This window comes from Apodemus sylvaticus, chromosome 18 (genome assembly GCF_947179515.1).
Source record: "Apodemus sylvaticus chromosome 18, mApoSyl1.1, whole genome shotgun sequence".
Taxonomy (NCBI): Eukaryota; Metazoa; Chordata; class Mammalia; order Rodentia; family Muridae; genus Apodemus; species Apodemus sylvaticus.
In genome coordinates, this window is record NC_067489.1 from 65,577,071 (window position 1) to 65,590,798 (window position 13,728).

Here is a 13,728-nt window from a genome sequence, read left to right on the forward strand (position 1 = left end):
TTGCATGTAATGTGGAGCTGCCTACTAGAAGTTGTTCTATTAGTATTCATTCCATCACCTTATTAGTGAAAACAGCAGGATGCATAAGGGCCCATACCAATGCATTTGCACAGCATCATTACTTAAAGAAAAGACTCACAAAACCAAGCCAGAAAAAAAAAAAATAGAAAGAAAGAAAGCTTGAATCAACTAATCTTCCAGTTAAGCCTTCCCTGTAGAAAGCATGGGGACAAGCTGGATTTAGCATTTCTTAGAAAGTCATGCTGTTGTGTTGCTGTTAGGACAGGATGGTACAGAAGAGAAGGGAAATGGCTCATTAGTTTACCCCAAAGGGTTATTCAGGCACTGGAGCAGGTAGGAGATGGTGGTGACCTGTGCAGTATAGCAGTAAGGAAACGGAAGAAGCAAACACTAGAAAGAATTCACTCATCTTCGGAATGATTCAGCCTCAGAATGGCCATGCTAACCAGTCACACACAGATTAGAACAGATCAGGCAATTATGATGCAAGAGAATCTACATCCAGAATTATGGACACTTACCACCTAGAAGAAAAGTATATTTTTAAAATGAATCCAGAAGGAAAAATAAGAAAACAAAACACATTTTCAGATGATTAGTTCTTATGATAGCAACTATACATTCCACAGATTTATACTAGTATGCATTGTATAAGACAGAAAACTATTAAACAATACATGAACATTTGAGAGCCCAAAGTGTATAGTACATACTTTTACACACTCAACCAAGGCTGAAAACTACCACTGAAAACACAATCCAAGTAGTGATCTAGAGAAATGTACTGTTATTACAATTTCCTCTTTTTATATCAATCACTTGCTACTTTACACAACTGTGAATTGTTTATATTCGGGACAACTAAAGGCAACATTAAAATATATTTCCTCCCAGGTGTCAAAGGAAATGTAACTGTTTGCTTGTCTTTGCTTAGCAGGGCGCCTCCATGCAGCCCTTGCTGGCCTCAGACTCTCAATGTTCCTACCTCGGTTTCACACCTCTCAGATTCCAAGAGTGTGCCCCGTGCCCATGCATGCTGCTTTATTGGATTGCCTTCATTCCTTAAGAGGCTGAAGCTGGGATTAGACAGATGGTCAAGCCCTCATGATTCTGCAACTGTGGTGACAGACCAGGATATCCACAGTGTGTCTGTGTTCAACCACAGTGGGTGATGTGAATAAAGATTAGACCTCACATCCATCCTTGCTGCTTTATTTCAAATTATTATGAGTAGCAAGATGTATGCTTAACTCAAAGTATTATTAAAACAATGCTAGCAGCCGGGCAGTGGTGGCGCACGCCTTTAATCCCAGCACTTGGGAGGCAGAGGCAGGCGGATTTCTGAGTTCGAGGCCAGCCTGGTCTACAGAGTAAGTTCCAGGAAAGCCAAGGCTACACAGAGAAACCCTGTCTCAAAAAACCAAAAAAAAAAAAAAAACAATGCTAGCTTTTTAAAAGCAATCCAGGACTTAACAGAAAAAAAAAAAATCTCTCAAATTTAACAATGTTTTCATACATTGCATGATAGCCTCAACATGCTTCAACAAGAATGAGATATTAGTATATTTTTCCATTATCAGACATTTCTTAAAAGATGATAAACATACAACCATTTCATGCTGATGGGACTTCAAAATCATCTCTATGACAAGGCTTCTTTATGCTGAATGCCACTGGATAGGCCAGAGCTACATGAGCACATCTATGTTTGAAATGACCCTTTTTAACAAAAAACTTAAATAAAGTATGAGGTAGAAGGGAAAGAGGGACAGGAGGTCCCTGTCATCACGGGATTCATAGAGCCATGTCATAAATGAGCCTCTTGTCTGTCTATGAGAAGGGAGCGGACAAGCCACTGCCTGGTCTTCTACTTATCCAGATGAAGAAATGCGGATCCAAACACTTCCAGGTGCTCACGTAGGGAACCTTCATTTCTGTGTGACGTGTCAGTACCCTACGATCCAAGGAGTCATCATCCAAGTTCTAGACTCGTGATGGACAGGATTTGTGGATACCTGCTACATGCCTCCAGTCCACCAAATTACTATATATCATTCTTCAAAATATGCAAAAGGGAACTTCTGAGTACTTTTAGATTTGTTAAGATTATATTAATGGTATAATCTATTATTCAATTTCCCCTTCTCTCGGCTGCGGTGGGAACCCTTTCTGCACCCTAGACCTCTGATAATAGCTAGTTACCCTTAGAGATCCCACAGAACTCAACACAGAGCTTCTTTACTGAGCTCTGAAGTATCAAGAGAACTGTGTGACCTTCTAGAAAACTGGAACAGATAGTTGCTATATAGTAGTCATCTTCACATAGCTTCTAAGATCACAAAGTAAAATTTATGAAGTTTATACTTTTATTTAAAACAGTTGATGAGATAGTTGATTTTTGTGATGGATTTTATTTGATATTTTAGCTAGTTAACCAAACAGGTGAGTTGGATTCAGAAAAGACTAAATTGCTTTACCTATTAAAATGCCAATTTCAGTTCTAACTTACATTATCTTTCCAACATTATGTACACCTAGTAAAGAGATGACAGAACAAGTAAAACTTCTGTCTGCCATCTGGTGGAGAAAGATAATATAGAATACACACATTAAAACCATTCTAGGTACTTATTTAAAAAAAAAAAACTGTTTTTTTAAATTATTCTGTGCTAGCATGTGGAACGAATGGGATATTTCTTTTTTTTTTTTTTGAAAGTGTATTATTACATTTATCTACTTGCTATGGGGATGCTCTATAGAATAAGGCAGGAGGAGCAGAGAAAAATATGAATAACCACAGAAGCAAAGACAAGCTTGTGAGGAGGCTGCAGTCGGAGAGACAGCACCCTGAGCGTACACTCACGTGGCCATGCAGATCTGTGTTGAGGAGCATCATAGCACAGGTGAGGCAATGCACTCCATCTGCAAAACACAGGGCCTTCTGTTAACACAGCACACACAGAGGCCTTGCCGCAGTGCTCGACTACACAGAACCACCTTTACATGGAAAGCGCAAGTGGCTGAGTTAAATTATAAACTGCCAATGTGCAAAGCTGAACTCTTCTATTGATAAATCAGTCCCAGCTCCGTGATGACCAATTTGGCATGACATGTGCAGAGACTGAATCAGTCTTCTTTACCTCAGAAACTCATCTGGGGCTTTACAGTAGGAAAACAAGTAAGGATCTACATACATACAAAAAAACAGAGACAAACATTGTTCATCATGGGACACAGATGACTCTCCAGAAACAAAACTATAATATTGAGGACATTAGGAATGTTATACAGGAACATAGGCTAAATTGGAAAGATGATTGATAATCAGTATGAAAAACATAGAGTGTACACTATGATTCCATTAAATGTAAATATTTCTAGAAGAATCCATCAATATATCTGGATCATCAAACATTTCTTTTGATCTATATTTTCTCAGTTTTCTGTAGCTTATGGTATCAAACTGAAAACAAATCATTTAATACTTAAAACATACAGATAAAAGACATATTTTGCAACATTATTTAAAGGCCACATTTAGATAGAACTTTTTGCTTCTGAGATGTTATAGATGAAGCCAAATGTAAAACACTGAAATACTCTGGGAAGATCAAAAATTAAATATTCAGGAAAAATGTGGTCAAAGCCTGAAATAACATTTCATATTTAAATGGAATTATCATTTTTATCTTACTTTATACAGTAAAATAAAAAGTATACATAGCTAAACATCTTATCTCTAAATATCAGAGTTTAGCTTTTCTCTTCACTAGTTCTTAACCCAAGAATAACAGACAAATAAAAATAGCTTTACATAAAGTGAAAACTGTATTAATGTGTGCCAAGCGTACGGGCAAGACAGCTTGTTTTCCAAAGCAAATCTTTTACTTTATAGGTGGTTTTCCTTCCATGTCATTCATATACCTAACAGCATATTTATTCGTTCCATTCGCTTCTCATACACTCAAAACTAATTCCTGGAATGGCTGTGAAAGGCAGCAGTTAACCCTCAGACCCCCCACAGGCCTGCCTGTGTGCTAACATCTCCTTACACCCTCTTCCACTTCCCATGCTCTCCGGTTGGTGCTGACCCCGTGATATAAACGGTCCGAGTAGTAGCCGTTTGCACACGGGGATGCGAACAAATGCTGAGCTCACTAGCTGCAGCCTGGGAGCTGGGTGAGCAGGGACATTGGTAACTGGCAGTCTCTACTCCTTGTCCACCCTAGAAATGTACTCCAGAATTAATACATTTTTGAGAAACTTCCCCCTTAAAAGTAAAGATGCTTCACTTAAAACTTGAAATTATTCATGCCTATAGAATTTTAAATGGAAACAGACTCTCCCCTTCTGTGTAGAACTGTTGCTAAGAACAGTTAGACATTACTTTACAGTGTATAAACAGTGCCGCAAACTCACTCCTATTTCATTAAAGACACAAGTGAAAGGCAGCTATAAAGATTTTGATTAATATCAGAACAAGAGCACTGAAGATTCAACAAAGCTCCATTGAGATATACAAATACACAAAAGATAGCCCTGAACTAAACACACATTGATTTCAAGAACTATGGGGAAAGCAATATAAGAAGAAGACCAGTAATGTATTACAAACTGCTTTGCACATAAAATCCCTGAGTGGCGAAGCTGAGCATAGAAAGGCAAGAAAAATAAAGAACGTTGTTAATACTATGAATTTAAAAAACATAAAAATAATTAGAAAAAAATAACATGTTGTCATTAAATCTTCCTTAAAAAGATGACATGAAAATCCAAAATGAAAGGAAAACATCAGGAAACGAAACTAATGATTTCAACTTGCATTTACATAATTGAATGAGAAGGAGGTAAATTAAATATAACTTATTAACAATGAAATATAATTTTTATAATAAGGAAAATAACCACAAATAAAATTGCAAGCTTTCCATTAGATTACCTTTTGAGGTGATAGTGTCTGGATTACAAGAAAAATATCTATTGGAGAAATGTATTAATACTCTCTCACGCTCCTGGGTTTCTCCCACAAGAGAAAATGCTTTTAAAAAATACCTGAGAAAGAATAATAAAGAAGAGAAATGTTTAAGATATTTACATTGTTATATTTGACAATTAGCTTAGAGAAATGTAAAGAATTAATTACACAACACCCTAAGCCATTTCTCCCTAATACCTAATATGTTCATTTATTTTGCCTATTTTCATATCATCATTGATAGATACATGAGAAGGAAATTGAGAAATAAAACCTTAAGCTGTTCCTTCTATAAAGCAACAGGTTACATATAAAAATGATTTAATTTTTTAGGAATTATTACTACTGTAAAGCTTTTGTAATAAACCTGATTTTTATGAAAATTTTGTTTTCTTTCTTACTAGAGATTTGTACTTCATTATTGTAAAGCACACTGATCACTATATTTTTTTAACTTTTGAAATAACACAAAACAGCACAGAGCAAAGATTTAAATCATTCCTTTGTCTTAGGTGTTTTCATTAACAAGAACAGCCTGCACACTGCTCTAATACAACCACTGTCACTTCAGCTCCAGGCTTTTGCTATCTGAAGTGTAAAATGAAAGGATTATACTAGATGATCAGAACTCTCTGAGGGCCCTAAGAGTAAATGCTCCCCAGGTGCTATGTTCATAGCTCCAGTGCTGAAAGTGGGTATCAGTGTGACTTCATGTGAAACCCTCAGCCTAAAGTAGCCATGGCAAGATGTTTCACAGACGCACCCTTTAGATTCTATTCACTGAGTTATTTTTATCCCATTCAAGAGTTTAATAACAAAATATCATCTGAAATTATTTTGCATTTACTATGTTAAGTAAATACTTAAGGAACAAAGACCTCTGATTTTATAGTCAGTAAACTATCATCTTTTGAAGTAACAACAGAGCTTATTCAACGGAACTGAAAGAAGGGTCTCAGGGAGGAACGTAGATGGCTATGGCGACTGCAGCAGTATTCACAACAGATAAAATGAGGATTGCAAGTGGGTAGGACAATAGTGCTCATTCTACACGGTGGAGTATTAGCCCAGTTTACGAAGAGAAGGAAATCCTGTTGTAAATCACAACATGCATGAACTCTGAGGTTCATACCTAACAAGCTCCCCAATTTTTACTGTAATAGAAAAGTAAAAGGAAACCCTCAAGAGAGCCAGGTTTGCTTTCAGTCCATTCTCCGGTATGCTATGTGGACTCAACTTTACTACTGCATGCTGGGTATCAGTCCACACTTATTTCACGGTTTCCTTACTCTGCATTATGATACTTACAACATTTTTCTTATTCTCTGTTTAGGATCCAGATTACCATTCAGACTCACAAATCAAATGGAATTGTGGTGAAAAGTCTGACTCTAACTAGAAGACATTGCTTCCTCTGCTAAGAAGTCATGACTTGGGGGTGATGAAGAACAGAAGTAATGTTTCATCATACCTGAGAGACTGGTCCAGCGTCATCCCTGTGAAATCAAAAAACTTCAGATACTCTTCTGCAACTAGCTTGCTAAATTCATTGCTGTAAGGAAACAGAGTAGAGTTTATTAAACTGACAACTATTTAAAAAACAAAAGAGCACGGGTTGATGAGTTCAGCAACTACTCGACTCAAGAGCATACTTTTTGCCTAGATGTTTCGCCACATCGGATCTCTTGAATCTGTCGAGCTGATACAAGCGCTTGGCCAGTCTTTTGGCTGCCTCCACACTGCTGTTACTGCCATTGCTGAGACTTCCTGTGGCCTCCTTTTCCAGAATGTCAGTGCTCCCCATTTCAGAACCAGCATCTAGCCGTGTTGTTTTTCCCTCAGCAAAGCAATGGCGCCTACTTTAAAAACAAAGAAATAAAAAAGAAAATAGAAAAAAAATTGGTATGGCCAATGATAATGGATGAAGTTATCTTGACGATGTAAAATCAATGATTTAAAATTATTTTCAATAGCATCGTTTTCTATCTAAATATTTGACAAAAATTGTTTGAGTACTATAGTTTTAAAGACTATAGAAATAATTGCCTAAGCCAGTGACACTCAACCCCACTAATGCTGAAACCCTTTAATATAGTTCCTCATGTTGCAGTGGTCCCCAACACTAAAATTATGTTCATTGCTACTTCATAGCTATAATTTTGGTTGTTGTAAATTGTAACTGTGTTTTCAGTTGGTCTGAGGTGACCTAGAAAAGGGCTATCAACACTCCCCAGGGGTAATAACACATAGGTTGAGAATTCTCTGGCCTAAACCCTAAACAAATGGTTTTGATTCTAGGACCTTAACATTTTTAAGTAGTGAGAGCACAAAAATGTTCCTTTATAATGTCATTTTTATCTATTGATATGTACCATATTGGTAAATAAAACAAAAATGTAAAGCATAATAGATGCAAAAATTCATTTTATATAATGCAAGTAATATATTTTTACAAAAAAATACAATTTTTAAAATGATATAAAATTCAGCGATTTACATTTTTTACAAATTGATGGCTAGCTTGTAAAGGACAACAGGACTCTCAGAACCACCTGCTGTTTAAACCTCTTGTTGTTTTGAATGAAGTCTTTTGAGAAAAATCTGTCATCACACTGATACTTAAGGTCAAGATTTTATTTTATGATCCCTTTTGAATAACTGTGATGTGTGTGTGTGTGTGTGTGTGTGTGTGTGTGTGTGCGCGCGTGCGTGCGCGCATGTGTGTACACATTATGTATGTATATGTAGCACAAGAATAAGATATGTCAGTTTTTTGAAGGCCAGCTGCAATATAGAACTACATAGGCCTGAGCTGGAAAGTCAGATTCCTTCTACATCCACCCACGTTAAAATGTATTCCAGTCAGGCTAACTTACTTGTTCCTAGTAGAAACCACAGAGGAAATCCAGAGTACAAACTAGAGAAGGACCAAACCCATACTAACTATTTTCACCTTTCAGTCAAATTACAAACCATTATCAATTGCAAACAACGAACTAATCAGAAATCAACTCCACAAATCAGGATTCATGATAATCTTTCTTAAACAATAAGTTACCTTCAACGTACAACAGAAGATACATATCAATAACAACAAAGTACTTTGTTATGATCATCATTTCACGAAAATGAGTATTTCAATCTTTTTAATCCTGAACCTACTTAGAAAGTTAAAACTGTCATTTTCTGAAAAGCTTTATATGTAATTAGAGCATACCTATATAAACTCTTAGAAATTTCATAGTAAAGAAATCAATAGATTTTAGCCACATTAGTAGTAGAATGTAAATAATGTATCCCAATAACAATGTTGGTTACAATCAAGTAAGTTACAGGCACACATACACAAACATATATGTATACCCATGCGCACGCACACACAATACACACACACATTCTTTCAAGTTATGCTTCCACAAGTTTTCCTATATATTGCAATAATGTATTAAAAACAAATGCCAAAGAATTTTCTTTATCAGCACATCACTAATAACTGTTAATTACTTGACATATTCCAACAAATTGATTTTGTTCAAATCTAATTACAAAATTGAAAAAAAAACTACTACTAAAGCTCTGGTTGTTTTTCCCCCCCGCAGTCCTCACGCCACACATCTGCTGCTGCGTCTTCCTCTTGCCCAGCCTAGCTCACGTCACCTTATCTTCTTCGTGAGGGCAGGAAAGACATCGTTTTAGAGTCTCTGTTATCAGACTTTTCTGAATCTTCTTTTAGAACAATAAACAAGTAACACCATGAGTGATCACAACACGATGACCTTGAGACACACACTTACCAGCAATACATGATGCACAATATAAGTCCCATGGCAACTGCTAAGGCAGGCCTGGGCCATACAGCTTATAAAGCCGCCTCCTCCTCCTCCCTGTTCTTCACTCGAGTTCTATTCATCCGCCAAGCCTTCCAAGGACCTGATTCCCTGTGAGGTCATGTTACTATGACCTCACATTCTCAGCCCTGTTTACTGTTGGGGTTTCTGTAATGCTTTTCTAGGCCCATGAAAACAAGAGCCAGAACACAGGAGCCACTGTGTTTGATGGGAATAAAAAACAAAGCAGTCCTGCCTTGTTCATGCTTGATATAGCAGACTGTATGATTCCTCAAGGGAGATAGCAAACCATTCTTTTTTCCTAAATCCACAGACAGGGTTCCTCTGGTCTGTTGAGTACTAGATATTTTCAGTAGTCAGATGTCTCCCTTTCCAGCTTTATTTTCCTTCTTGTCTTTGGGATCTCATAAAAGTAAGATCTCTACCAATTACTTCAGTGTCCCCACCCCTGTATTCTAGGAAATGGTTCAATGGGGCCTTTATTCTCCACAGCCAAGTAACTATGGCAACTCTCAACAATCCAGATCAGATCATGGAGTCTGATCACTATGCCTTCATACAGCCTTTGTATTTTAACAGATTATTAGATTTTCCAACTAAAAGTAGCAAAACACCTAGTTGTCTAAGTTTCAGGTAAGTACAAAACAGTGTTTCGGGTACACATCTCGAGCATCTATCAAATATTGTGAGATTTTTTTTTAAATCATTGTTTATCTGAAACTCAAGATTAACTGGGAATTCTATATTTTGTCTGGCAACCCTATTTCCTCAAATGTTTCTTCAAACTTAAAGAGCTGCAATAATTGTGTTCCTACCATGGGTTTCACAATGATACCTTCTCCGTATGTACTGATCTGCTCTTGTAACGTTATATTTCTGCTATTATTCTGTTGTTTGCTCAAGACTTTCAGTTGCCAACAATGAACTGAGTCTTCTCTATGCTCTCTGGGTACAAGTGGAAAGCTTTTTCCATACATTTTCATTGTTCTCTCCTAGCCAGACTACCCCCACTAGAAACCCAACAAGACAAAAATTCTTATCCCAGGGTAAGATATCCAAGGCCCAACACCAGCAAGAAACAACTTCTCTTTTAGAGATATTTTCGACCTTATTTGGGAACTTTGAATCTATACAGTACACCCTCAAGACTCACGTTTATCTCTGGTTGTATTTTGCTTATTTAAAAATTACAAGTAACTGAATTCATTACCTGTTGATCATAAGAAACTTAATAAACATTTCTTGGATCGGTGAGGACGTGTGTATCAGCTGATGGCTAGCAGTAGCAATTGTTTGATATAGAGTGTGAATAACTGGGTCCTAGAGTCCCACTGGTCATGTACAGCTCCTCTCTCAAGCTTCCCTATATATAATATAGGTTCCCTTCTGCCCTTTCCTAAGACTCTCACTTGGGTGAGCAGCATGTATGCAGCACTTAGCTGAGTGACTACCACACAGTGAGTGCCAAACCAGTGTTAGACTGTATCAGGTGGACAGTATTACTAGAGGGGTTATTATTGGAGGGGCACGGCAGTTCTGAGTGATTTGTTGTTTATATTTCTATGAGGATGGCATTCTGTACTGGCTGTCTCTGCAGACCTGTGAAACAAATGATGTGAACAACCATAACATTTTCTATCTCAGAGGTAGTTTGTGGTTCATGATTTTGCATGTACTTCACAGTGCTCTTAAAACTCATGCTGAAAGACTTTCCTTCCTACCAAAGAAACTGCTTTGAGTTTGTTGGGGTTTTGCTCCTGTGCCTATCCATTCTGTAGACCTGAAGATGGCAAAGGGGTCCTGTTACTGCTGAGGCCATTGCTAGCCAGTGTCTGAGGGTTCTTCTCACTTGCCTTTGCTAGACAATATATGGAAGGTAATATATCTGTCACCCACTGATGTCACTTTTCTCAGGCATAATAAATTGAAAAGGGTAAGCCACATGTCATTGTTGGTAACAGACTTTAGAAGATAACAGAGGAACTTAATTAGTGGACAGCTCCAGATAGTACATCCTCCTATTGAGTCATTTCAGCTTAGTGTAGTGATGAGAACAGAGAGTGTAACTAACTGACAACAGCAGCAACTGAGAGTCAGGGATTACAGAAGGCAGTCTGACCAAAGAGATATAGCCCATGTACTTCTTAAGGTGAAGCCAAAGAGCTCAGAAAGTTCTTACTTCTCCAGGGCGCCTCAGAGTCAGCTTGTAGAGCTTGGCCAGTGGGCTGTGTACATGAAGAGAGTGCAAAGGGAACAATATGTAGAAAGGCTTTTTATGTGTTGTGCATGTAATATTTCAGTAACAAAACACCACACAACTAAAGAATAAACATGAACAAATAAACCATATAGACTTGAAGGTGAGATTTGTTATAGTAACAGAAGTATCAAAAGAGAACAGGAATCCCAATTTGGGTTATAGGTAGATATATTCATATAGAAGGTAGTTACAGGATGCCTATTTGAACAAGCAACATTTGAGCAAGACTTGAAGAAAACTAGCCGCCCCAGTACCAGAGATGAAAAGCATTCTAGGCAGAGAAAACAACCGTGTTTTAAAGCCTAAATGGCGGAGTGTGCGTGAGAACAAGCTGGACCAGTGCAGCTGCATCAGAGTGGATGAAGGAGAAGATTCAGAAGCTATTGGGGATAGTGGAGTGCTCCACGGACTCAAAGCTCTCGGTTCTCAGCGCACAGAACCGTAAGTACAAACTTCGTGTTACTCTCCAAGACAAGAATAGATAGATAGATAGATAGATAGATAGATAGATAGATAGATAGATAGATAGGTAGGTAGATAGATAGATACGTAGGTAGGTAGATAGATAGATAGATAGATAGATAGATAGATAGATAGATAGATAGATAGATAGATAGATGGATAGGTAGATAGCTAGGTAGGTAGACAGATAGGTAGGTAGGTAGGTAGGTAGGTAGGTAGGTAGGTAGGTAGGTAGACAGACAGACAGACAGACAGACAGACAGACAGACAGATAGATAGATATTTAACAATTCTGTTTCATTTTGAATAATAGTATACTAACATTAAATGGACTTAATCTCTTGCTATTTAAAGGGTACATTTAAGTTGAAATATACTTAGGGGTTAATAATATAAAAAATTACTCACTAATTTTATAATCTTGTTGACATTTATGCAATGTCTCAAAACTCAAGTCAAAAAGAATACTGTCATTCATCTCAGCACTGAGGTTTTATCACAGCAGCCATAGAAAATACAGTTTCGTAAAAGCTGTGCCATAATAAGAAACAGTACAATCTACTATGGGAACCAGGAGCTGCAGTTCTTGCCATTCAATTGACACAATGACACTTGAGAGATGCTCAAGACCTCTTAGATGATGGTATATTGCATATGGCGAGGTGTATGGTGAGCTGAACCACGTTGGTTAGAGTAAAGACATGTCCCAGTGCTCATGCAATGGCATCTCTAGACAATACATTTTCAGAATATATCTCTTAAGCAATGCAAGGCTATGTTCTGACCTAGCAGTGAACACAGTACTGGCGATGTCATTATAAAGTCTGTCTTAAGGACTGCTCCCTTTCAGTGCTGATCATCTGCAGGTTCACAGAAAAGTCCCATCATAGTTTCAGGGATCACCTCATGGTTAAAGTTCCTGTGAGTTGCCAAGGGTGTGTCAGTGTTGGAAAAGTGGATACAGGCAGAGGCCTGGGGATCACTGGGCAGCTATCTTCATCTAGTTAATGACATCCAGGCCAGAGGAGGTCCTGTCTCAAAAAAAAAAAAAAAAGATGTCCTCTGGCCTCCACACATATGTTCACCTGTGTGCACAGACATAAACATACGACAGACATACCAAAAAAATTAAGTCTTAATTTGTATTTTAAAGGGTAACCCTTTCACTTTTTAAAAACAAAGTGCAAGAAACCAAGCAGAAGACCATCATTATTCCAGGGACGACTTTACTGCAGAAGCAGCGATGGTCATAGTTTCAGGTAGAATGACTGGTTAACGAGTCCTATTTTGAGGTATGAGTAGAAACATTAACCTTTCGTGCCAGCACAACTTGAAAGGCAAATCTGTCACTAGCCATGATCTTTGGATGATGTTCTGACAGAGAGAAAAGATGGTCTATCTTAAATGAATAGCCTTGGGATGTCCAAGGAAGGATGCAGATATGATATATATGAGGCATTAAAGAAAGATAAGGGCCAAGGCCTCCCTCCAGGAAGTTCTCAGTCTACTGACCTTAAGAAAGGTCTTAACATTTCCTTTTTAAGACCTGAAATGATTCTGAGATGACGTCAGGATCCTGGGTCACCATTCAGACCCATATGAAGCCTCCCTCACCTGCCTTGTTCTTACAGATCACTGTGATAGCCTCTGGGCCTTTCCCTTGGTTGTTCTCTACCTACAGTGCTTTTCATATCTTAAAAATGAAAATTCATGGCTGATTTCTCTTTCAAGTTTTTCTCAAATGCTACCTTTTCAATGAAGCCTCCTCTGACTACTCTTATATACGTTATCCAACTATAACCCAAAGTGGGATTTCTGGCCCCTCTTGGTTCTAAAAAAAAAAAAAAAAAAAAAAGCCAAAGAAGTTAAGAGTGATTGTTGCTCTTGGAAATGATCAGGTTTGACTCCTAGCACATGCATGGCGACTCGCACTGCCTTCAATTCCAGCTCTTGTTTGTTCCTGCACAAATGTGGTACACATACACACATTGAGGCACACACCCACATAAGTTAAATAAGTGGATAGTTTTAAAATTGCCTTCAAGAATATATAGTTTATTTGTCTGGAGCTTTGGTAAGCCCCACTTTGCTTTTAACATAAAGGAAAAAACTGAGGGAAGAGAAACCAGATAGGAGGTCAACAGATGAAAACCTGAACTTGG

At 37.7% G+C, this 13,728-nt stretch overlaps 1 protein-coding gene across 11 annotated transcripts in view; it reads right to left on the minus strand.

Moving 5' to 3' along the window:
- Positions 1-13,728, minus strand: part of Psd3 (pleckstrin and Sec7 domain containing 3) — a 528,621-nt gene that overhangs the window by 202,695 nt on the left and 312,198 nt on the right. For 9 of the 11 annotated variants that reach the window (XM_052162837.1, XM_052162836.1, XM_052162835.1 and 6 more), the window contains 4 exons: positions 6,649-6,855; positions 6,468-6,548; positions 4,961-5,073; positions 2,885-2,943 (listed from right to left, as the gene is read on the minus strand). In XM_052162837.1, the coding sequence (XP_052018797.1) occupies positions 2,885-2,943; positions 4,961-5,073; positions 6,468-6,548; positions 6,649-6,855 (460 nt within the window). The remainder of the gene's footprint in view (positions 1-2,884; positions 2,944-4,960; positions 5,074-6,467; positions 6,549-6,648; positions 6,856-13,728) is intronic. The other 2 variants (XM_052162839.1, XM_052162844.1) reach the window with 1 other exon arrangement.